The 26,528-nt window shown below is 42.7% G+C and overlaps 2 protein-coding genes across 4 annotated transcripts in view; one reads left to right on the top strand and one right to left on the bottom strand.

The window, feature by feature from the left end:
- Pdhx (pyruvate dehydrogenase complex component X) overlaps positions 1-5,499 on the bottom strand; it is a 63,464-nt gene extending 57,965 nt beyond the window's left edge. The window contains exon 1 of the mRNA XM_038331622.1: positions 5,292-5,499. Coding sequence (XP_038187550.1) covers positions 5,292-5,451 — 160 coding nt within the window. The 5' untranslated portion in view covers positions 5,452-5,499. The remainder of the gene's footprint in view (positions 1-5,291) is intronic.
- A 205-nt stretch (positions 5,500-5,704) lies between these two features.
- On the top strand, positions 5,705-25,703 carry LOC119815755 (APAF1 interacting protein). 3 transcript variants are annotated; one of them, XM_038332039.1, is made up of 7 exons: positions 5,705-5,845; positions 15,733-15,833; positions 19,742-19,790; positions 21,213-21,330; positions 22,025-22,160; positions 24,831-24,998; positions 25,527-25,703. In XM_038332039.1, the coding sequence occupies exons 1-7, from the start codon at positions 5,792-5,794 to the stop codon at positions 25,624-25,626; spliced, it is 726 nt and encodes a 241-aa protein (XP_038187967.1). In that variant the 5' UTR covers positions 5,705-5,791; the 3' UTR covers positions 25,627-25,703. The 3 variants fall into 3 exon arrangements, with proteins under 3 accessions (XP_038187967.1, XP_038187969.1, XP_038187970.1); XM_038332042.2 differs by lacking the exon at positions 15,733-15,833 and having other exon boundaries at positions 5,710-5,845; XM_038332041.2 differs by lacking the exons at positions 15,733-15,833; positions 19,742-19,790.
- Positions 25,704-26,528: the final 825 nt, after the last annotated feature.

Raw genomic sequence — 26,528 nt, 5'->3', positions numbered from 1 at the left:
GGTACAGAGGAACTTTGGGTGACTGTCCAGGCAGCAAGATGTCTGTGATTTCTAGAGTTTTGTAAGTTGCTTACTTCTCATTTACTTAGGTAATATTATATCCTTCTGGAGTCTTTGATGGAGTTGAAGAATAGATAGATAGTTATAGTTGTTTTCCTTTGTTATGATAAAAGATAAAATAGATATAAATATTGTAACTGTAATTCTTACTTGACAACTGCTTTGTTATATGTAATTTTGCTATGTTAAAGTTAAAGCCTTTTTTGTTGTTTAAACAGAAAAGGGGGAAATGATGTAGGTGTGTCTTCTATCTATCTAATGATTTCATTGGTTAATTAATAAAGAAACTGCATGGCCTCATAGGTTAGAACATAGGTGGGTGGAGTAGACAGAACAGGAAGAAGGAAGTGAGGTAGTCAAGATGTGAGTAAGAGGCTGAAGCTAATGGGCCAGGCACCACCCCTCAGTACAGGGAGCTAAACCCTCCATCCTCCTGCCTCCATCACCTGCTTGCTGTTTCACATACTTTCAGGAGGCAGTCAATGCATATTTCAAAGAAGGCTGCTAGAAGGGGTTGCATAGTTTTACTGAGCAGAAGCTATGTCCTCATAGTGAATATTCCAACGGCTCCACAAGATTTCTGTGCTGGGCTGCTTGGTATTAAATCAGAAAGTAAAATTTTACCTGGATCCCAGTTTATTCTACAGGATTGCAACATGGACAAGGGAAGTCATCATTCCACTTACCTTAGCAAAAGAAACGGGCATATGCATCAGAGCCACGGGGTCTACACATTTTGCTGTTAAAAGCAAGTAAGGCTTAAAGGAACACTAAGAAGACAAATTAGAAACAGACAATAGCAAGAAATAAACATGTTCAAACTATGCTGCATAATTCTACTACTGTTTTTTTTTTTTTTTTGTTTTGTTTTGTTTTTTCGAGACAGGGTTTCTCTGCAGCTTTTTTTAGAGCCTGTCCTGGAACTAGCTCTTGTAGACCAGGCTGGCCTCGAACTCACAGAGATCTGCCTGCCTCTGCCTCCCGAGTGCTGGGATTAAAGGCGTGCGCCACCACCGCCCGGCTTCTACTACTGTTTATATAGTCTAGAACTGCATTTATCCAAAATTATGTTAAATGACAGCCCCATCAGGACTATCAGTAAACTACTATTTCACAGTGCAGTTATTAAGGTATGTCTCACTCCCGATACAGAGAAAACACACAGTGCTCACTTGGGATAGACACGCAGTGGATAAAATGTCAGCATGCTAGAGCTACTCTGCTGTCTATGACCCAGCAGTCACTTGATAGGCAGCTTGGGCTGGGCAGATGATTTGAAACTGATTGTTGCAGAACATATACCACGGATCTGTGAACACCAGAGGAGTTGTTCATGCTAACGACTGGGAAGACTGCACAGTGTAAGGGAAGCTCTCAAGAAATAATACATTGCTTGTGAACCCACTTCCTAAACTTTGCTATCCAAAATGTATATTTTGTGTTAACTTTTTGAGAATTTTGTATTTTAAACAGATTCATTCACCCCTTATTCCTCCCTCTTAACTCCTTAATCCATCCCTCACCATCTACCCCCTCCTAACATCAGATACATTACAAAAAAAAAAAAAAAGAAAGAAAAGAAAACCCATGGAGCACAATTTGTGCTGCCCATATAGACATGGGTGTGGGGCCATCCACTGGATTGAGGTCAACCCACAAGGACTAAATCCTAAAAGGACTCTCCTCACTACCAGTCATCAACTGTCAAAAGGTCCTAAGTGGACCCACCACCCCCTCCTGGAATGCTGACTGGCTTGACCTTGTATGGGTCCTAAGCAGAGAACCATAGCTGCTAGGGTTTCAGGAATGCCCAAAAGACACTGCTTTACCCCAGTCCTTCCTGATCTCCGGCCCTTACAACCTTTGCCCACACCTCCATCAAGGTTCCTTTTATGTTTTAGTGAAAAATTAGCTCAGAGTTGGAGAATGATCCATGAATTAGTTTACCTAATACAAAACAAGGAAATTTGGTAGCATGCTAGCTTGGGTTTGGTATAGTATGCTAGCTTGGGTTTGGTATAGCACGCCAGCTTGGGTTTGAGTTTGACTTCCTGTTAAGACAGTGACGCCATCCATCATGGGGCCACTACTCTTCTGGCATCACCTAATTCTAAGCCTCCCCAGCGACTCTACCTCAAAATATCATTATCAAGTGGATTTGGGTGTTTAGTTTCCAACACATCACTGCAACATGAAAAGAACAAGAAGAGGTGATGCTAAACACAAGCAACATGGCCCTTGATGCTTGGGGTAGTGTTAAATACCTTAGAATCCCAGTCTCTGGCTGAAGAAATGGCTCTCTCTGCCCCCAGGGCCCACATGATAGAAGGAGAGAACAGAGTCCGACAAGCTGTCCCCTGACCTCACACATGTGCTGTGGCACTCCTATTCCTACCCAAGGAAATGAATTTTATAAAAACCTAACCCAAATCCTATCTATTCTAAAAAAGTGGTAACAGAGAAACTCCAACTCCATATCTGTGTCATCTATAACCAGTACGTGTGGCTTCTGGGGTTTGTGCTGTGTCTTCAGCCTGGGAGGACTGCCACTTCTTCCTCTGGGTACTCCTTGCTTCATCAGCATTAACTTACTGCCTAGAGCCCACTGTATACACCACTGAAATCCTGTCTTCATTGTTGATCTCTCCCAAGTAGCCTATAAATACTGTAAAAATAAGGATATCAAACACATTCAGGACTGCATGCAAAAACTTAATACGAATTCCAAGAATGTGTTCTGCTGAGCAGAACACACTTTCTAAGTAGGCTGCCATGTTAACACTACCTGACAGGTATTTGTTCCTTTACGCAATCACGCAAGTGACAAGTAACACTACCTTCTCAAAAAACATTTCATCTGAAAGAATGAAAGAAGGATCTATTAAACATAAACACAGAGAGCATTGTTTGGTTTACTTACAATAAAGCTACATGGCTTCATTTTTCTAAGCTTTTGTAGTTTTATCCAAATAAAGAGACAATGCCAAAGTTTTGGATCATTGGGAGAAGTTAGCAAAAAATTCTAAGAAGTACTAAGCACACAGCATGTCCCATAGCTCACAAAGGCAGCCAACAGATACCTTTTAGTGTGTGTGGGAGGGAACAAGAGTACTTACAAATTTACAGATTTTAAAATCCTATGTAAGTGTGTTAAAGAGAAATAGGTTCAATAAATGTACCTAATTCATAGTCTTCGATTGTCCAAAAAGCAGCTTAGTTTTAGTAAAATACAATTTCTAGCCAACTCATGGAGAAACTCCTTCTACCTAAAGATGAAAACACAGCCCCAAAGTCCATGTTTCCTAAAAGAGTCCACGTGTATTCAAGGAACTTAACAAAAGCCTGTAGGTAAGAAGACAAATTTGGGCTCCACATGTAGCAGCATAGCATTCCTACCAGAGTTCTCTATCCAAAACCTACAAATATGTTACATATATAACAAGAAAGAATTAAGATGAATGTGCAATTAAGGTGATTATCAACTGATTTTGAGACAGGGAGAACATCTACTCCCCAGGTGGGCACAACACAGCAACAAGATGTCTTCATTTCCCTGATGCAAGGAAGGCAGGAGGAAATGACAAGAGACATACAAATGTGATCAATGCTAGACTAGCTATTACTGAGCTGGAGGGTGGGTAGACAGCAGCTAGGAGCCCACGAATCTAGGAAGCCCTTCAAAGTTGGAAAAAAAAAAAAAAAAACTAAGGAAACCTCCAAAGAAGATAGGCCAAGCTAGACACCTTGAATTTAACCTGATGACATCCAATTTATGCTTCTCCCCCAAGAATTATAAGACAATGAATTTGTGCTTTGATAGTGGCAGCAACAATAAACTATTCATTCAGTGCCCTCTTCCTTACAGAATGGTTAGTGACAAGTTGTTCAATGTGTACGTCTGAGGTAGAGGGTGAGGAACAGGCAAAACTCAAGATTTATCTGACAGAAACTGCCTATGTAAATTTCCAAAGGCAGAAGAAGCAATTGACTGTGAGGAAATCTTGGAAGTTATCCATTCTTGTGTGTAAGCACATACTCTTTCTTTTTATGGACGGTTTAGGGCATTCAGACTTTCAAAAAGATCCCAGAGCAAGGGTAGGACCCTTCACAGGCATATCCTTCGCCCCAACCCTGCACAACTCTAAGCTTTTAACATTCCATGATGTTTTGAGGCAGCAAATCTCAAAAGTGTGGTTCATCAAAACTCAGACAGAATGGAAGGAGCAGATCCCTAACAACACCTGAGTCAGTGTTCCAGTTACCTGTAGGAAGGTTCAATTCTAACAAATGAATAAGGACGGGGCTGAGAAACTATGACACCTTATATTGTTAAAGACTACTATTGAGGGACCATTTATTAAACATACCAAAAATGACTTAGATAAATTGTCTCCATTACACACTCTTTAGGAGCCCCCAAAGCACCCATTTTACTGTATAAGCTGTGTTTTGGTTTGGTTTGGTTTCTGGGCCTCCGACAGCTTAGAAAGTATGGGCAATGCCTATTGCACCAGGGGGTGTTAAGAATGATGACTTTAATGTCTAATGGTTTCTAAAATTGTCTTCTCTGCCCCCATCCTAAACCCCAACCCACATTCACACAGGTAAGAAAGGCCTGCCATTTTATACACTGCATGTTAAATAATGGAAGGACAGTGGGTATATCTCTGAGTCCATACTTAGGGGCAATTTTGTGTAAGAAGTTGTATGAATCTCATGCTACATGTTTTACTTGAAACATTCTGGTCATGCTGTGATTTCGTATTCATAAATTAAGTCTTGTGTGTTGCAAAGGAGCCATTAAGTGGAGTAAGACTTAAGGTTTCCCAATAAGAACAGGCCCTTAGAATGAAACAGGGATGGTCATAGTGTATGGGCAGCTTTATTACGTTAGAGATGAATGATACAACTAAAGGAAACTGACATATAGTTGGAAAGGGTCTAAAATAGGGGGATTTAAAACAGACACCCACCTCCCAACATCGAAACAACCCAAATTCCAAACCAAGGTCATAGAGAAGCCATATAACCCAGGGATCGAGTCAAGTTCTCCCAAGTCTGAAGACGGTCCTTTGTCGCAAGCCACAGGCTAAGTCAGAAGACCCGTTCCTGGAAGAGGCTGAAAGAGAACCGGGAGTCTCGGCACCTACACTCAGAAAAGCGGGTCCCCAAACAAGAACGCCCCGATCCAGGCCCATTGCTCAGCTAAAGAACGAGCGATAGCCACTCACCCTGCAGCAGCTGAGTGCCATGAAACCACCTCCAGCTCGCTCCGCGGCCGACAGGCCACGCAGCAGCACCCTGAGCCAGGCCCAGGCTTCGACGGCTGCCGAAGCCCAGGAGGTAGCGTAGCAGTGGCAGGTTATAGCGAAGCCTCCAGGAGGCCGCCATCTTCCCGGCCTTCTCCGGGTCTGCTCGCAGCGCGGACTGATAGACGGCCTCAAGTCCCGCCCAGGCCCCGCCTTACAGGGGATAGCCCCGCCCACAACGCACGCCCCGCACCTTCAGACTCGAGGACCAGCCCTCCTAGCACCGCCTCCAACTTTCCTGGGCACGCCCACCAGTCGGTCTGCGCCGGCGTAAGCTCTCCCAATGGGCGAGGCGCTCTCAGATCCCGCCCCTCGCTTTTGCTCCGCCCCCAGGCTGCCCGTTCCGCCTCCTAACAGCGTTCTTACGGTGCGCTTAGGCCTGGAAAGAGCGCGCAGCGGATAACCGAGCCGAGGTCGCAACCATGTCTGGCTGTCACGCTCAGGGAGACTGTTGCTCGCGGCCGTGCAGCGTGCAGGTAAGGACAGCGGTCTACGGTACGCGAGGTGGGGCTTGGGCCGGAGCAGATGCCTGATCCCTAGCTCAGTCCGCGCCAGTCCGAGGTCGCTTCTATCTCCTAGTGAGGCTGCTCAACCTGGTGCTGACCTGGCGCCTGGAAGACAGAACCCTTTTGAGTAGCCTGCCTTATTTGTGAGGTGGGAGGTAGTGGAAATGATTCTTCTTTAAAGAAACCCTCGGGGTGCATGCGTTTTTCTTTCAGTTAAACACGCCACAGTCTTATGGAATACCTTCTACGTGCTAAGAAAATGGTGAACAAGTGAACTAGAAAAACAAAGTTTCAAAACAAAGTTTCGATACCATGTGATAAATCTTGCAGAAGACTCAAGGGAAATCCACGAAATTATCCCCTTTTATTAGCCTTGTTTAGGGTCAAAGGTCTCAAAAATAAAACCCAGGAAAGTTTTAGTGCAAAAACATTTGTCAACCATTATTGTTCTTGAATAAATGGCTTTCCGTAAATTCATAAAGCTTTGAAGTTAGGTAAGATTGAGAGGGGAGATTTTGCACATAGGACACATGTCATTGGTATCATCCCTAGGCAGGTGTGTGAGGAAAATGAAAGCAGTATATCAGAATCATTGCTAAGATGTTGTGAGAGCAGAAGTGTTTATGGCCCAGATTTTGAGGAAATCCGAATGAAAACTCTTAAGGCCACCTTGACTGGACAGCCTATCGCATGTCTAGCTTTTTCATGCTGTGTGGAGGTATGGACTCATTGTTAAATTCTGATTTGGGGGGGGGGGATAGGAAGTCACATTTTGTGTGGATTTGTCTTGATTTTAGAAATATTGGCTTGGGTTCTAAGTACTGTAGAGATCAAATTAACACACGGTAAATCTGATTGGTTCGTGCCCTAGTTAGGGATACTATCGCTGTGGTGAAACACCATGACCAAAGCATCTTGGGGAGGAAAGGGTTTATTTGGTATACACTTCATATCATCCACTGTTCGTCATTAGCGATGGTCAGGACAGGAACTCTTAACAGGGCAGGAACCTGGAGGCAGAAGTTGATGCAGAGGCCACAGAGGGGTGCTGCTTATTGGCTTGCTCCTCATGACTTGCTCAGCCTGCTTTCTTATGGAACCCAGGACAGTCAGTTGAAGGATGGCACCATCCACAATGCGCTGAGCCCTCTCCCATCAAACGCTAAGAAAATGCCCAATGACTTGCCTACAACCTGATCTTATGGAGACATTTTCTCAATAGAGGGGGCCTCCTCTCAGATGACTATAACTTGTGTCAAGCTGACATCAAACTAGCCAGCTCAGACACCTAACTACTTTTTCTCTTGGTTAATTTATGTATATTTTAAGACTTGTCCATGTGTTAGCTGCTTGGAAGTCTTCACCAACAGGGCATCAAACAAGCCAGCAAAGTCCACAAGATACAAGTTTGAACCATTGATACAAGGCTTTTCTTAATGTAAGAAATGTGATCATCCAGTGTTTATTGAGCAAAACGCTGCAGTAGTTAGAGCTTACCAAGAACATGCTTCTTATGCTTACTTAGAAAGCCAAGCTTGGGGAGAAAACCCAGGAAGGCATCACTTTTATTTGTTTTATTTTGCCTTTCCTATCATGGTGCCGTGTATAGTGACTGTAAGGTTCTGACCCAGATCCTTTTGTGTCAATCAGGAAGGTTATTGACAAGACACAGCACAGTGGGGTTAGGACAGAGGTCAGTCCCAAGAGACACAGCAGGGTTCTCCCTCTTACAGGGTTCTGAAAAAGAGAAGGCCCATGGAGCTAATGAGTAGCGGGATTTGCAGTCAGTTTGCTCGGATTTCCTGGACTGAGGAAAGGGAAAACACTGGGCCCTTTATGACTTCAGAATCACAGCAGAGTGCTTGTCATCTCACTATGGCTGTGAGAATGGCGCTCGCTCTAGGGTGCGTGCTAGTAAGAATGATGCTCGTTCTAGGGTGGAGGTGGAGGCAGCCGCAGGTGGGCATGACTTAGATCTAGCAGTGATCCTGGTTGTTCTGCACTAACGCTACAACCAAAGGCCATCTAATCCCTGCCTCGTGATTTCCCTGATCTCGGCATCCTGCCCACCTTCACCTCCCTGCACTTAGCCTACCTCCTGACCATATCCATCCCGGCCCATCCCTGTCTGTTCATCACACAGTTTTCTTTCTCATACCTATTGCTGCCCCTGTGTACCCACGTATCCTTTACACTATATGGCAATTAGTGTCTTTTCTTGAATCTCTCTTCACCAAGCTGCTGAGAACCCACAGGAGCTAAGGAGAGGTCAGCCCAATGGATCAGTGAATCTGTGTGCTGTCCCTCCGGGGAGCTGCCTCTCATGCTACTTTAGGTGGTTATTCGAAAACCTTACCATCTCCCTTCATCTCATGCCCCAAGCATGTTGCCCCTGAAAGTGCAATGACAGGAAAAGCTTTACATGTAAACTTTTCGACTTCAGTTTCTCCTTTATTCCAACTACAGCGTAATTTAAAGTAAAGGAGTGGGGTCTGTATCCATATTGCCCGGATTCAAATCTTGGCTCTGCCATTAGTATCTGGTAGTCTTCGACAAGCTCATCTTTTAGTATAATGGGGTTGGTATAAGGATACAGTAGGCCATACAGCTTTAACCGTCACAGAAGAAGCACCCAGCAAATGCTGGCAATTCCTCTTGTTGATAGCATCTTCATTCTTTCACTGGCTGAAGGCAATTACCTCCTTGTTCTTCCAATCTCATTTCCCTTCCCCCACACAAGAGAGCCTGTCTATTAGGTCATAGCTCTCTACGCCTTAAGTCTCTTCTTGTCCTCCAGCTCTGCCTCTTAGCAAATGCTATCATTTGGATGCTGGGTGTCCCCAAAGGTCTGCATGGTAAAGGCTTATCCCCTAGGTTTGCACCATTTGGAGGTAGAAGCACCTGTACAAGGTGGGGACTAGCGAAAGATCCTTATGTCGTTGAGCATGTGACCCCAAAGGGCATGGTACACCCTATGTACCTTCTTCTCTTTTCCCTCCTGGCCATCGGGTGAACCATTTGTGCCACCATGTACCTTTTGCCCTGTACTCCACCAAAGGCCGAAAAGTGATAGACCCAGCTAACCATGGATGGAGCCTATAAAACTGAGCCAAAATAAGCCTTTCCTCATGGTAGTAGCTCAGGCATTTTGTTACAGTGTCTGAAAAACGAGTTCTAACACATATAATAAGGGATTGTTTGTGTTGACTTTCCATCTGTTTCCTATCTAGGACTCCCCGCCATACCAACATTGCTGAAAGAGTATGTAGATTTTATACCTGCAAATTTCGTTTATTTCTAAATAAAGTGAGTGATCCTCACTTTGGTCTGGCTTCCAACTCCAATTCTTCAAAGTGCTTGTTACTGCGGGGACCTGTGAGATGGCTCAGTGGGGGAAAGTGCCTGCTGCCGAGCCTGACAACCTGAATTCTGTCCCCAGGACACACGTGGTAAGACAGTAAGAACCAACTCCTGCAAGTTATTCTCTGACCACACAGGTGTCATGCCCACATACATACATACATACACACACAAATAACTAAATAAATAACATTTTTAAAAAACTGTTACTTAAGGTAATTAAGGCTGACTTAATTTACTGACACCCTTGGCCTCATGCAACCCCCAGCCAGAACCCTGCTGTGCCCCCTCAAGGAGCTAAATGTTGTTAGGGAATATGCTACAACTATGCTCATTAATCTCACTTCATCCTGGTTATTTTACCCTCCAAAGGGTCCTCAGCACTGCCAGCAGCACTGCCCAGCAGTCCCCAGTCTCTAGTGTCCCCCTCCCCACAATGGCTACTTTGTACCTTTATGTACATTGACTGTATAATACTTGTGGGCTCACCACACTGCCCTTCAGTATCTTTTCTCCACTATGGTAGTCAGGTGTGTGAACGCTGGATATGAGGGCTGGGAGATGGCTCAGTGGGCTCAGTAGACACTGAAGCATGCCAGCCTGATTTGCATCCTTGGCAAACATGTAGAAGCTGCACACGGTTGCACGCTCCTGTAATGCCAGCCCTGGAATGGATGAAGGTGAGAGGACCTGCTCCCAGGACCTGCTGGCCGGCTAGGCTAGCTGAAACAGTAGGTTCAGAGAGAACTTGTCTCAAAAAGAGTTGGGGAGATGACTCAGTGGTTAGCAGCATTGGCTGCTTTTCCAGAGGTCCATTCCCAGCACTTAAATGGTGGCTCACAACCATCTGTAACTCTAGTTCCAGAGAATTCTTATGCCCTCTTCTGGCCTTTGTGGGCACCAGACATACAAGTAGTGCACAGACATATATGCAGGCAAAACACACACACACACACACACACATATTTTCAAAGTTTTGAAGAGGCAGATATTCCCGACTCCCCACCTTCATCCACAAGACATAATTTGTAACCAGCTCCATCTTCTGAGTTCTCCCCTATCCACCTGTGTAACATTCTTACCACCCGTGAGCTCAAGACCCCTTCCTAATTCCTTTCCTCCCTATCTCTAGCTTCTACTCCCGTTGTGCTCCACCCATTTTGCATTATACATTATCATCTCATAACTGAGAAGTTTACAGATGAAGCTCCTCAGAGTGGGCCTTACGTATATTTCTTTCTCTGCCTATCATGTGTGTAGCACTCAGGCGTTGTTGACTGAAGGAGTGAAGTATATGATACATGACAGGAAACAAGTACGAAGAGCAAATGCTGTCGCACAGAATTGGAACCGGGGTGGCTGCATCTTGCTTGAGAAAAAGCTAAGCAGTGTTTGAGAGAACTGCAACAACTGGAGATCCAGCATGAGCAGCGGCAGTATAAAGAAAACTGTATTCTTGCCGGGGAGAAAGACATAGCTTAGTTACCTATTGCTATACTCAAACCATCCCAAAATTTAGCGGCTGGAAACAGCACTGATTGTATCCCACAGATGCTCAGGGTTAGGAATCTAGGAGCAACCCGGCTGTGTTCTGGATCAGGACCTCATGAGGGAGCATTCAGCTGTTGTCCGAGCAATAGTCATATCAAGGATGGACCGCACAAAGAAGATCTGCTCCCCGAAGTGCCTTCTGCAGGCTGTGGTGGCCTTCTGCATGGGCTGGCCCCGCAAAGAACCAGTGATCCCAGAGAGAGAGAGATTCCCAGGATCCAACACTGACCTCACATCTTACAGCCTCATCTGCGAATTAGCACAGTAGCCACTTCTGTCACGGTCTGTTAGCACATGGGCCAACCCTGGCACCGTGAGGGCAGACCGTCAGTGTAACTGCCAGGATACAGTGATCCCTAAGAGCCACCTTGTAATTGATTCAGTAAGGAATTTGACTAGAACTGAGGGATTTACAGAAAACATGGCTGAAATACTTGAAAAGTAAATTAGAACATAAAAGGACGTAACAGATCAAGGAAATGGTATTTGAGCACCTGTTGATTTGAGGGTCCAAACTCATTATAAAAGGACTGTGTTAGTTCAGTACTCAAGGTAGAATGGAGGATGAACTGGAGGAGAAGAAAAGCAGACAAGGAGATCAAATAGAGAAAGTGTAACTTCTACTCAAAAGGTCAGTCCTGGGAAGAATTTATTGGCATTACAAAGTGAGAGCAACGGAAATAGCAATTTCTGCAAATTCATTGCATTCACGTTAAAAGATTACCCTTTACTCTGACGTTATTCTCCTTACTATCTTTATGTTTAAAATCCACTCTTTTCTGAAGACAATAATAGTGGAGAGTTAAAATATAATTAGTGTCATTACTTGGCAACCACATGTCATTCCTTAAAATTAATAAAACTACCCATGGGCCTGTGAACTGAGTCAGTGGGTAAAGCAATTGCTGCATAAGCCATTGACCTGAGTTCATTCTCCAGAGCCCACATAGAGGTAGAAGAGAGCTGACTGCATGAAGTGCTGCTTTGACCACGGCATGTGCACCCCCACCCCCAACTAAAAAAGAAAACTGTTGTTTTGTTGAGGTCCAGTCTCGATAGGTTAGTAGGTTCCAGGATAGGGGCATGTGGATTAGAAATATCAGGCAGACAAAACAGATATAAATGAAATAGACAGAGACACAGAATACAGTTGAGAGGGCAACCCAGTGAATACTGAATTCACCCACGTCTATTTTCCATATGCTTTTATACCCCAAAAGGTAGGTGTGTGATGTACACACACCAAAAAGCGGGGAAGGAAGGCAAAAGACTGCTTTACCATGATATGAAGAACAAACAGCAATTTCCTCTTCAATACCTGAAGCATCGAGCAACAATACCTTGAGCACCCCTTAGGCCAGGCATCCTGTAGGCAGTCACTCCCTGGGACACACCTCCTGTCATGTCCTTAAAGGAGCAGGAATTGGCCTGAACTCTCTGACCTTTGGTCAAGGTGGACCAGATCCACCTCAGTGGGCCATCTTAATACCCAAAACACCTAGGTCAAGATATCTTGTTAGTAGCCATACGTCAATAACCTTGAGCAGGGACAGGCCAGAACTCTCTGACCTTTAGTCACGGTAGAACTGACCCCCTTCTGTGGGCCCCCTCAGTGTTGAAATTCAGGAGTCTGGGGAAACCACTGAGCCCTGCAAGGAAACCAAGCCCAAGCTCTAGTCCCTGGACCACAGTGGGGGTACTGCTTATGCTAATAAACATATGCTTTACCGTTGAGCATCCCCCCTCACCTGACAGTTTGTGTTTGTGTCAGAGTCTCCCAGGAAACCCTGGGTCCAGGTGAATGCTGGTTTTCAAATGAAAGGTGTGAGAAGAGGTAATAAATGGAGCCCTGTTGGGCATAAGTAGGTATGTCTGGACAGGCCAGGGTGGGAGGCCTTCAGAGTGGAACAACAGCACTTTACACTTTAATGTCTGTGATATAGCCTGTGTCTGCCACACCAGAGCTGCGCTTCTGCTAACAGTCCATTGTGGAGAGTCTTTAGCTTCGTGTCATACAGTTAAGCTCACTGAAAGTCAGCTCCAACGACAGCTGACAGGTACTGCTGGCCTCCAGGGGAGCAGGGGACAGCAGCTAAGCCTTCCCTTCTTGCCAGTTTGAAGACAGCTTTTCCATTTTCACCCTCTCGGGCTGCACAGCTCAAGTGGCTGCATCTTCCACAGATGTGTCTTTGCTAGGTCTCCACGGCTTCCCCGGAATTGTATCTACTGATCTGAATGACTGAGGGAGATGCAGCGACCCTGCTGCCCTGTCAGTGTTAGGCTGTAGCAGGATGCTGGCTAATTGCTCTAATACTTCAGTGCTGGGGAAAGACAAAAGGAAAGGGGGATCTATAATAATAGACCATTTTCTGTAATGTTTGCAATTTGTTGCGCAAATTTGGTCTTAATGATTGGAACACTGCAGGAGTCTTCCCATTAGCTGTATTTAATATGTAATTAAAATATCATTTATGTTCCCCAAGAAAAGGAAATAGCAAATTATATGGGGCATAGAAATTTTTGGCTAGTTTCCTTAAGAAAAGTTAAGAATTCCATTTTATTATTAACTTTAAGTAATTAATTTGTGTTCAAGAACTTTAACTCTTTAAAATGGAAGGAAGCGAGTGTTGTGCCGCACAGTTTGTACCGAGTGATTTTATTGTAGAGATTTTAAATTGTATGTTTAAACATTTGTGTATGTGTGTAGCTCCATGTGATATGTACACAGGAGTGCAGGTTCCCAAGGACTCCAGCAGAGGGTGCTGGGTCCTCTGGAACTGGGGTAACAAGTGGTTGTGAGCCTCTCCTGACATGGGCGCTAGGAACTAAACTCCCACCCTCTGCAAGGGGATATAGACCTTAACCTCTAAACCATCTGTCCAGCTCCAATTTTTGTTAAAGTGTGTGTGTGTGGGGGGGGGGGGGGGGTAGGTAGGTAGATGTACATGCAGTTGCTGAAGAAGGCCAGAGACTTCAGTACCCCCAGCAGCTGGAGTTAAAAGGAGTGTGAGCCATTTGATGTGAGTGCTGGAACTGGACTCTGGTCCTCTGCGAGAGCAATACATGCTCTTAACTGCTGAGCCATCTCTTCAGCTTTGTGCTGTGTGTTTTATCTTCATTTATCTCATTTTATTCCTCAATGTGTTCTCATTTAATGGTTGAATAAAAGAGAGGCTCGGTGTCTTAGTTAAGGTTTCTATTTCTATTGCTAGGACAAAACACTGGGGAGGAAAGGATTTATTTCACCTTACAACTTGGAGTCCATCATCCAGAGAAGTCAGGGCAGGAGCTGAAGCAGAGACTGTGGAGGAGTTCTGCTTCCTGGTTTGGTCCTCATAGTTTATGCAGCCCAGAACCACCAGCGCAGGGGCAGCACCGCCCACAGCCCACAGGAAGCTGGGCCCACATCAGTTATCAGTAAGAAAATACGCCACATTGTTGCCCACAGACCAGTCTGGTTGGGACATTTTCTCAATTGAGGTTCCCTCTTCCTAGATGACTCTAGCCTGTGTCAAGTTGACATAAAAACTAGCCAGCACACTCAACATCATGTAAACAAAGAATTAGATACAATGTAGTTTTTAAGTCCTGCTTCCTCTTAAGTCTGTATTGGTTTGAGCTTTACAAAATGTCTAACTTTCTCCCATGCTTTCAGTTTTGTATTGTGAAGGCTCCTTCATCAGCAATCACTCAGAAAACTTGTCTAAAACTATGTGCCTAGAGGGAGAGGGAGTGAGAATCAAGAACATTTGGGAAAGCACAATTTCAGCTGAGCATCCAGTCTGTTGAAATCATGATTTTCTTCTGACCTCAAGAATGATTTTGCGCCTTTACGCAGGGCCCAGGGTAGCAGTCCAGTTATTTGCTCTGCATAGCAAGGGCTTCTTGTTTGCCTTTCCTTGAAAATGCAGCCCACTGAGTCCTGGGTTTATATGGGGCTTTTCTGTGTGATGCAAGTTTGGACTTTATCTCGAATTTCTAATGCTTGTCGGGCCCTCAGAATGGAGGCTCGGGGTCCCCAGAGGTTTTTTTCAGGTGCCTTGAAGAGAAAAATCCTGGCCTTGGGGTTCCCTGCTCCCAAAATGCCCCACTCTCATTTCTTTTAGGACCCCTGTGAAATCTTCCCACTTCAGCAATGTATTTTGAAATATTTGTAAAAGTGACTTAATCAGCAGTTCTTACTTATTTTCACGGTATTGCTATATGTCATACTGCCAAAATGGAGTTCATTGTATTTCTCTTTGTTTTTGTTTTCATTAATTTAAACTATTAAGACAAAACAGGGGGAGACAAATGACATGGTTTTCTTAGCAGGTAATTATTGGAGCGACACGTATAAATGAGGCTCACTGTTCACCTCAGCCTTTATTCATGTGCCCCTTTAAACAAAATGCCTTCCCAGGAAAGAATCATGGCTGCTTTTCAGTAGGATTTGCTTATTGCTATTTGCTTGGTTTTAATTTTCATAGTGAGTGTTTATTGTAATTGTAATAAGAGAAGATATTGAAATCACTTTGGAAAACTGAACATTTTTAAGATAAAAATGGAACTGAACCAGCATAGATTGTGTTGGACAAATAACAACCATAATATCTTGTGTATGATGTTCTAGTGGGGTGTGTTTTGTGTGAATAACATCCCTGTGTGGCACTAGGTCCCACTGGCTTTCTGTTGATAGTGTGTCATAGACCCCTGGCACTTCCCTGCCTTGTTCTCACAGCCTGTTCCATAAAGTTAGACTTAGGCCCCTATACTGACCAGTCCCAGACTGTCAAATAACTAAGTCAATCCATTTTCTGAATGCTAGAGACAGAGCATGTTTGTTTCCTTAACTATCTCTTAAGTAGATTTCCTTGAGTGTCCTTAGGTTGGTTTTGTGTTAGAAATGACAGCTAGAATACACAATTTAAAAAGTCTGTTTAAAAAGTCATTATCTTCTGTTTAAGGACAAGGAACACCCCAGATTCCTGATCCCAGAACTTTGCAAACAGTTTTACCATCTGGGCTGGGTCACCGGCACCGGAGGAGGAATTAGCTTGAAGCATGGGTGAGTTTCTGGTTGATTTCAGCTCTGGAGTTCTCCAGTTCAGCACGCTAGGGGTGGTGTGTCCAAACCCAGCGGATAGCCAGTTTAATGTGATACTGAAGCTGTTTACTTTCTAAATGATCGGTGGGTGTTTGCATGACCCAACGGAACCAGGAGCAGGAGCAACAAGCACTTTAAACACCGAAGGCTTTGGATCCCAGGTGTTAATTGGGATAATTTGATTCTCTCTTTGGAACAGTGAAGGTAGGTAACAGTCCAGCAAGTATGTTCATGTATCTCTACAGGATCCTCTCTAGACAGCCGTAGATTTATTTAAAAAGTTCAGAGACATATTTTGAAGTCACTTAAATACAGATTATTACTCGTTGAAAATTCAAAAATCCATGTTTACTGAGTTCAGAAACAGGCCATGTACTATTGTAAGCAGAGATATTATTATTAATGGGCATAGCATCTGCTGGTATCTACTTCTTTGAGGCACTGGATTTAAATCAGAAAGAAAGAATCATTTTCTATTGCTTATTGGATTCAGAGAATGTCTTGTCTTTGAACAGATGAGGAATAAGCACTGGCAATGACTCTCAAGGTGACACCTCCTTCTCCCGAGACTTTCTGAAGTAGGATTAGTGTTTTCCTCCTGAAATGTTGTATGAACATTGCCATCTGGAGGCTGAATGTTAACCTGAGTGAGGGCGCCTTATTTCTCTATTCCAGTCCACCTTTTCTCTTTAGCAAAATTGGGTTATTAAAACATTTGTATGGTGAGTATATGTATACACGATATATATGTATGTACATGTACATATGTATGTACATATATGTGTGTATACATATATGAATATATCCATTTCAAAGAGTCTGCATTTCATACTAGTAAATGGATTATAAAGTAAAATCAGGACATTTTAAACAGAAGGAATTTTACTCCATCTCACAAGACGATGATTTTATAATTTCATCTGCTTCAAATTACAGTGTAATTCATGAAACAATTCAATAGTGGGGGAGTAGCAAAAGGTACCTTAATTGCAGCTTATATAGTGAATACAAGGATCAGAGTATAGACACGGCATGTTCCCTGGCAGGCCCACATGGCCATCTGTGCCACTCACGTCCAATCAGTCACCCAGCTGCTGGTGTGTCACTTCAGCTCTGAGCAGGCGCTCAGATTGCTTTGCCTCAATTTTCAAGTTGTCTTGTTCACAATATACTCGGAACTATTAATAATTTGTTCTTGTTTCATTTTTCTATTTAAAAGTCAAGTGCCTGTAATTTAATTTTCCTGATGTATAATTTATAATAAATCATTTTCTAAATGTATCTAGTTAAGTACTGTTTATTTTCTTTCTTTCTTTCTTTTTTTTTTTTTTTTTTTTTGTTTTTCGAGACAGGGTTTCCCTGTAGTTTCTAGAGCCTGTCCTGGAACTAGCTCTTGTAGACCAGGCTGGCCTCGAACTCAGAGATCCGCCTGCCTCTGCCTCCCGAGTGCTGGGATTAAAGGCGTGCGCCACCACCGCCCGGCTAGTACTGTTTATTTTCATGTCCAGAGAATGGTCTTTTACATAATAGGGCTCCTACCAAACTGAGCTAAAAAGGTCATTTCTGGATATAGATGTTAGAACGAGTAGAATGAAAACTCAAAATTTTGAGAATTTTTTAAAGCAAGGAATTAACTGTAAAGGACTTCTCTTTCTGAAAGAACTTTACTGTGCCACACACTGACTGTGTGTGGCCAACATAAACCATTTATTGGCACATCTCTTAATATTTAATGACTTTTATAGCACTACAATTTATAGGAAAGTTGCATCATGTTTAGTTTTCCCTTAGTTTTAGTGGGCTAGGAGCTCCCCCTAGAGGCCACAAGTGGGAAGAAGCAAAGTTTTAAGGCTAACGGTTTGGCTTCCCGTTTATGCTTTACAGACTAAAATGGGTGTTTTTAGTAAAATGTTGAATATCACCCTAATATTTAAATGACTTTATGAGCCACCATTACTCATCTTCATGTTTCTGGTAATAGTTTTGTCTTCCATGTCTGACTTTTGGTGCAAATAAATTTGAAAAGACATATAAATATAGTAGATAATGTCCTAACATCATACAGACAGTAAGTCTTTGGGAATGCAGAAATACTAACAGATTTCAAGGTTTGGCTGATACCACTCCAGCTTACATGACTGGTGCATGGTACCAGGATTATACATGCATATATACACATACGCACGCGCACACATATATATGACAGCGAGGACACGCATAGGGATTGAAAGTAAGGACACATATGGGAGTCATCAAAGCAATTCCACAACACTCAGCAGCCATTACCCTTGGCTTGGTCATTATGTTTAGACTTACCATTTCCTGTTTACATCAGTATGTGCCAGCTGCAGTAAGCTTGTTGCATGCTGCTAGGATCACATTTGATAAACTCCTATTATAGATGAGCTGTTGAGACCTTGTATTTCAGTGACCTTTAATGACCAGAGCCTAAGTACAAATAGACACACCTGGACACAGATGTAGAGTGAACTCTTGTTTTTCTGCCCTCTTATTTACCACAGAGTGAAAGAGCAGGGAGTATAGAGAAATAAACTCCAGAATTCATTCCCTGGAACTTCCAGGTTCTTTTGATAGAATCAAGCAAACATTGTCCTTCAAGCTTCTGTGTGTTATATAAAACAGAAGCTGTCACTTTGTATGTTTCCTGTATTTCTCTTTCTGTGTTGGAATTACTATGTTAAAAACTTACTTAGCTTAGCCGGGCGGTGGTGGCGCACGCCTTTAATCCCAGTCCCAAGCCTGTGTGTTTTGTAGTAACCACTTTGGCAGCTTCAAATAAGCCATCCTCGCTGTCACTTTGAAGCCTTTGACATTTGTCCATTGTGCGGTTCTGCCTCCGTGGCAAAAGCTGTTCTCTTGGTTTCCATTTTTGTGGCAGCTCGTTAATGTGCTCTGGCAACCGAAACTTATAAGTGGACCGTTCTTTTGTTCTTTAAGTGGAGAGAACGGGAAAGATTTGGGAATTATGTTGCAAGTCAAATTTGACAGCACCTTAGAGGACCTTGTGGAAAAATGGTACAGCAGGTGTAGATCTCTCTCTCTCTCTCTCTCTCTCTCTCTCTCTCTCTCTCTCTCTCTCTCTCTCTCTCTCTCTCTCTCTCTCTCTCTCTCTCTTTCTGTGTGTGTGTGTGTGTGTGTGTGTGCGCTGTTTATTTTGTTTCAGATGTTTGCTGGTCTTGAGTTCATGGTCTTCCCTGCTCAGTCTCCTAAGTGCTGTGATTATAGGCATATGCAACCACACTCAATATCCTAATCTCATTTCTAACTTTTTGTGATTGCTTAATTGCCAAATAATTTCCAAGATTTGCATGCTTGTCTTAGAGGAAATTCCTCAGTTACCTAGTGCTAATGCTGTAGTTAGCAAACTGTCCAGCAGAGGGCTCTGTGTTTCATGACTTCATGAAATGAATTTGAATCTCATTCTTTACAATGCAAAAATGTTTTCAATCAGACGTATATTTTACCTGATTTTAGGTTAACTATATTTTACATAGTATACTTAAATTCTATTCATTCATGCCATGAGTGGTAAATAATTAACATATTCAAATTTACATTTTCTCTAGATAGTGGTCTAGCTACTACTAAAATTTTGTCCCATGAAAAGAAATACATATATGTGAAAGAGGAAGACAAAAGCAACTATCACGAGTTTTCTTAGGCCACTAGTGTTTCAGAGTAGCCTAGAACTCATCCTGTGCACCCTAACTCCTTCACTCAACCAAGCAGCTGCTCGGGGCTTGATGTGTAGAGGACATTAAATGGTTATACTGCAGGGATGCACTTTATTTGTTTAAAACCAGAACTTCAGCTAAACAAAAACCAATTTCTATATTTTGTGTTGCCAGCAATGAAATCTACATTGCTCCCTCAGGCGTGCAAAAGGAACGCATTCAGGTACGCTAAAGGGTCCTTTGTAAGCCCTTAGTCCCCTCTCCTTAACTGCCATTCCACCAAGTGGAATCGCTTCTAAAGGTTATGTTAGTTTTGAAGGGCGGTTCTGTTGTGAAGATTTAAGTAACTAATCAACAAACATTTGCTAAGTAACTATTCAGTATTTGCTGAGTAATTATGAAATGTTTCTTTAAGGCGGCAAGTATCTTCCACGTCTGCAGCGTGTGTTGTAAACTCTCCTGGGGCTGGAGAGACGGCTCACAGATTAAGAGCACTCACTGCTTTTGCAGAGGACCTGGGTTTGCATCTCAGTTCTCACCCTCACAGTGGCTCACAACTGCCTCTAACTCCAGTTGTAGGGGATCTAAAGCCCCTCTTCTGACCTCAGAGGGTACCGGGTATGCACATGGTATACATACATACATGCAGGAAAACAAAAATAAATGAATTTTAAAAATCTCCTTCAGAGAGCTGTAGCAGGCAGCAGTGGGTAGCGCAGCCTCGGCACATCTTTATCAGACTGGTGAGCCGCTCCTACTGATAGGCTCAGCTCACACAAACTGATTCTTATTCCAATTCAAAATGGGGAAGTTCTGTTTCAAAAATTTGAAAAGTGGCATATATTCTATATCAATATTCTATATCAATGCTAGAATATTTCCCCAAATCTAACCAAATACATAAAACATTGATTATATATTTACAAGAAAAAAGAAAAGTAGCTCTCTTAGTGAAAGCTTATATTGTAGCCTGTAGTAAGCCTGGTATTCGGAAGATGCAAATCGGAAATATGCAGGAATCACTGAGAAACAGCTAGGTCAATCAACACTCTCCCGAAAACTTGAAGAGGAGCATCATTACTAAGTTTCTTGGGCATGTTATATGGTTTCCCGAAAATGTAGTTGTGAAATGGCAGGCCTAAGTCTGAACTGACAACAACATCATTATATACATAATTGCTTCTACATCCAATCTTATCCTTCAAGTTCTAAAAGAAAGTGATTTTTTAACTCTCAAGAAAGTTTTTGATAGTATAAAACTATTAATTGTATTAGTTTGTGTGTATCAGTATCTTGCCTACGTGTGTATCTGTGCACCATGTGCATGCAGTTCTCTTGAAGGCCAGAAGAGGGCATCAGGTCTCTCAGGACTGGAGTTAGATGGTTGAGAGCAGCCGTGTGAGTCCTGGGTACCAAACCCAGGTCCTCTGGAAGAATTGTCAGTGCTCTTAACCTCCGAGCCGTCACTCCAGTCCCAGTATAAAACTTGGACATTTTTTTTTCTTGGTACTAAAATTTTGGGGATGCCGTAAATGTTTGGTTTGAATGTTAAACTTGTTTACATATGCATATACTGTATAAATATACCCAGTAGAGACATTTTGTTATTTTTTACCTTCTTTTCTTTTTATCTCTCTATAAATAGCCAGAAGATATGTTTGTTTGTGACATCAATGAACAGGACATAAGTGGGCCTCCAGCTTCTAAGATGCTCAGAAAAAGCCAGTGTACTCCTCTCTTCATGAACGCCTATACCATGAGAGGTACGCAGGTTCCAAGCAGAGCTGGCCTCGCTAGCACAGCCGTCGTGACTTCAGTTAACAGCTCTCGGGGATCTAACATGCAAGCATTTTGTTTCCCCTCGTTGCATTCTCATCGGCCTCTGATGAAAGTCCGTTGTTACTCCACTTTCCTCTTAGTTAGCTCCTGTCAGCTTGACACAAGCTAGAGTCACCTGGGAAGAGGACCTTCAACTCAGGAGGTGCCTCCGTCAGACTGGCCTGTAGGCAGGTCTGGAGGTGAATTTTCTTGGTTAATGGCTGACGTGGGAGGGCACAGCCCACTGGATAGTCCACTCCTGGGTAGGTGCTCCTAGAATGTATAAGGAAGTGGGCTAAGCAAGCCATGAGAGCCAGTCAAGAGCATCCCTCCATGGCCTCTGCTTCAGTTCCAACCTCCAGGTTCCTGCCTTGAGTTCCTGCCCTTACTTCCCTCTGTGGGAAACTGTGATGCAGGACATGTAAGCCACATAAACGCTTTCTTTTCCCAGGCTGGCTTTAGCCAGCATTCTGTCACAGCAACAGAAGCTAACTAGGACCCCATCTTACCCACCCTCTAACAGAGAAAGTCAGGTTCATAAGGAAACACATACATACATAAAGTGCATAGATATAGGTGTTGATTTTCTCTTAAAGACGTAAGTTCTCCTCACTGACCTGCTGCCTCTTCATCCTGCAGGAGCAGGCGCAGTGATCCATACCCACTCTAAGGCTGCTGTCTTGGCCACCCTCCTGTTTCCAGGACAGGAGTTTAAAATTACACATCAAGAGATGATCAAAGGAATAAAGAAATGTACCTCAGGAGGGTATTACAGGTATAATTTTATTATTAAGTTATTTGGCATGCATTTTTTTCCTCCTCTTTATGCATCTAATGAGATGCAGTGGGCTCTGTGTTCAGTAATACCTCACATAACAATGAACCTTCAAAGGCATTCTCAGGGGCACAGACTGCTCCTCCCCTCCCCAGACATGCTGAGTTATTAGCAACATGAATAATGAAATGTTTGCTCCATTAAACGAACAGAAGTCTTGCCTGGACTTTCTGTCAAGATGGGCGAGGACAGCCCCTGTTTTCAGCGCTGAGAAAGCAAGAGCTCCTCACCTCCACTTTGTCTTCGGGAAGCTGGAACTGAGACTACCATTAGAGTTTATATTGATATAATACATTTCTAGAATATGCTCCTGTTATAAAAACTTCTGTTCATTTTAATTAGAGAAATGACTGTATTTCAGAATTTGCGATGTGGTGACAGAAAAGTGCACAGCAGTGACCTCTAACTAAATTTAAATAAATCCACCAGCCTGCAAAAATGTCGCCATTATTTATGAATCTAGACTTGAATGGCTTGAAGACACAGGTTCCCAGTGTCCAGGTGCAAGCTGAGCCTTGCTTCCTAGTCCGCGGGGCCTGGTTCCCCTCCCTTCAGAGGACTGTGCTCTTGGTACTGAAGGCACCACAGCGCTGTCTTCCTGTGACCGCAGTAAGGGAACAGCTTGGATGTGTTTAAACCTCTGCTGAAAACTCAGCTCATTTGATTTCCTTGTTTAGTGTGTGCCTAACGCCTTCCTCGGCACTGCGAAAATTATGTCGAAAAGGTGTAATTTAAAGCAGTGGAGTATGTGCTGGGCACTCTCAAGGCCCTGGGTTCAGGCCTCAGCAGCAGAGCTAAGCTAAACAAAGTCAGCATCAAACTTCCCCTCCTTACCAGGTGAGCTGAACATGCCTTACTGTGGCTGCCATCAAGTAGCATGCCTCTGCTGGAGTGCAGAGGATGCCGACAGTCAGTCAGAGTACTTCCGTGCCTCTGTTTCGTATTTACCTTGTGAGATCAGTATCCTGTTGATGAAATAAGAGATTGCTTTGAATTTGTTTTCTAGTCTCACTGTGCTTTGAAATTATTTTGCGCCTGGACATATCTCTGACTGTATGACGAATGCTATAGGAAAATATAAGTCTGACGCTCTTCAGGCTAGTTTCAGAGAAGATGTGAGACCAGCAATTCACTCCTTCCACACTACAGTATTGTATAATTACTTCTGTCTCAATTACAGTCGGATTGTGGGCAAGTCTATACTACTACGATAATGGCTGCCCATATTATGAATCACCCGACAGCTGCTTAGTCTATGCCTGCCTGCAGGTGGTCACTTCAGATGACACTTGGCATTTCTCTGTTAATTTTCTCACTGCTTTTGTGAAAGGCTGTGTGAGAAAAGCCTTGTATAAAGGAACGCTTGTCTGAGGAGTCATTGATTACAAGCAACCTCAAGAATGGACCTAGTTTCACTTGTAGCGAAATTGCTTGATTGAACATTATTATATTCTGACTTTATCTAATGAATTTACTGAGAAAAAAGTGAAAACAAAAGTTCTTTTTATTATTATTATTATTATTATTATTATTATTATTATTATTATTATATAATTTTACAAATTTTCACCTCCTCCCCTTCTCCCATTTCCCTTCCCTCCATCCTCCCTCCCCCTCCCTCTCCAGTCCAAGGAGCAGTCAGGGTTCCCTGCCCTGTGGGAAGTCCAAGTTCCTCCCACCTCCATCCAGGTCTAAGAAGGTGAGGATCCAAACAGACTCGGTTCCCACAAAGCCAGTACATGCAGTAGAATCAAAACCCAGTGCCATTGTCCTTGGCTTCTCAGTCAGCCCTCCTTGTCAGCCATGTTCAGAGAGTCCGGTTTGATCACATGCTCCGTCAGTCCCAGTCCAGTTGGCCTTGGTGAGCTCCCACTAGATCAGTCCCATTGTCTCAGTGAGTGGACGTACCCCTCACTGTCCTGACTTCCTTGCTCATGTTCTCCCTTTTTCTGCTCCTCATTTGGACCTTGGGCGCTCAGTCCAGTGCTCCAATGTGGGTCTCTGTCTCTATCTCCATCCAACGCCAGATGAAGGTTCTATGGTGATATGTAAGATAATCATCAATGTGGCTATAGTAAAGGGCCAGTTCAGGCCCCGAGAACAAAAGTTCTAATGCCTCAGGTTCGAGATTATTCAGAAAGAATTAACATAACCTTGGTAATTGTTGCTATATGGTTCTTTTCTATCCTGGTGCCACAGACCACACCTACATTGATTGGTTTGCCTGTCAAAACATTTTGGTATTCTGCCAAGTTGAAATAACAATGATTTTTATATTGGGAAATAATCCTACTATGTAATATATAGTTTGAGATGTATCATTTCCTATCTTATGTTTAAAATGTTCTGATTATCTTCAAAAAAATGCTTGTATGGTCTTGATTTCTTTGTTAGGTTCTGGTATACTATACAAATTTCTGCCATTTAAATTCAGGGCTGCCTGCCATTTGGTATCTTTTAGTATAAGATATACAGAATAACTTGCAACATCTTGTTTTGAAGTTGGAGATGTTGGAGTGCTATATAGATATCAGCTGGTCACTAGCAGCAGAAATTACAAATAGAATATTGATATTTTAGTGGGAGTGGATGTCTTGTTCTGTCTTACAGGTATGATGACATATTAGTGGTACCCATTATTGAGAACACGCCTGAAGAGAAAGACCTCAAAGAACGGATGGCTCTTGCGATGAACGAATACCCAGACTCCTGTGCAGTGCTCGTCAGGCGTCACGGGGTGTACGTGTGGGGAGAGACGTGGGAGAAAGCAAAAACCATGTAAGACCGAATTAGAGATTTGGTGCAAATCACACTCAGAATGTGAAAATGAACTAACACATTTTAGGATTTAAAATTAAATACAAGTTTTCCATGTGTTTGTTAGTTGACTGGTTTCAACTTAAATAATCTGTCAGTGTTATTTGGAGAGACCTGATTTCTTACTCTGTTAAATCTTCAGGAAGTATTAATTAGGTCAGCTCTGATTTAGGAAGGCTCGGTGAAGTTTGCTACAGAGGAAAAGAGTCACAGATCTTAAATAATATAAATTTTATTTAAGAAATATAGTGCATAATAAAAACATAACTTCATGTGAGTAGTATATTTCCCAGGAAGTAAATGATATAGTGGCAACTCAGTGTGATTCCTTTGCAGGTCTGAAATTTGTTGGGGTCAAAGTAGTAAACTTTTGGTATGAACTCAGTAGCAAACATAGCCACGTAGCAAAGCTAATGTTGGGAGACATGGTAGTGAGGACCGGAGAGCTTTATCCTGACACACGTTCAGTCCCCTTGCCTTCTCTTCTAGGTGTGAGTGTTATGACTACCTGTTTGACATTGCTGTCTCTATGAAGAAGATGGGAATGGATCCAACACAGTTCCCAGTTGGAGAAAATGGAATTGTGTGAGCCAAGTAGATGTCTAGGCTTCAAAGATAAAACAAACTTAATTACGCCTTAAATAAAACTTGACTGCTTTTAAATGAGTTGTAGTTTCTTGATGTCACTAATTTGTCACTGAATACAAGTCAGACTTAATCTCCTCCACATTAAATATTTTCTTATATTCTTACAGCTTTAGGTGACAGAGAGGTGAAATAAAAACTTTTCACTTGGTATTTGCTTATTTTAAAGCATGTAAATTTGCATGTAAAGGCAAAATATTTCCTTTAAGTTAGTTCCTTTCGTATGCATTCTTGGGATTTTTTTCATCTTTAAAATACTGGTAATAGTAGAATTCGTTAAATATTTTCCACTTAATTGTGAAACAAACACTTTCTTATTTTAATTTGATACATAAAATTTATATCAACTATTAAAATTAGTGTATCCTTTATACCTAATGTAAAGATAATTCTATAGATTTCCCTTATAAACTGTAGTACTTCCATATAAAGGCTAAGTGCATATAATCTAAAAGTCCAGAGTCCAAAATGTTGCATGCAGACATGATGTCACAGACGGAATCCACACGTCACTTCATATGGCAGGTCATAGTGAAGTTAAAGATGCATTTAAAGCATTGTCTAAGTTATATGTGAAACAAATGAAGTCTGTGTTTATCCTTGGTTTCCATCCCCAAGATAGCTCATTATATATATAATTTATTCTATATATACAAATATATACGTAGATATCTGCAAATCCAAACATTGCTAGTCCCAAGCATAAAATGAGAGACCACCAACCTATGACTTAAAATAGGGCACTTACTGTTTATTGCTATCAGTTGTAAGATTCAAATTAAATGACACCCAGTGCAGGGGTTCTAGTGGACTAAGTAACTACTCTGCTGCTGAGGTACACACCGG

This window comes from Arvicola amphibius, chromosome 5, assembly GCF_903992535.2.
Source record: "Arvicola amphibius chromosome 5, mArvAmp1.2, whole genome shotgun sequence".
Lineage (NCBI taxonomy): Eukaryota > Metazoa > Chordata > Mammalia > Rodentia > Cricetidae > Arvicola > Arvicola amphibius.
This window is presented reverse-complemented; position numbering and strand designations above follow the sequence as displayed.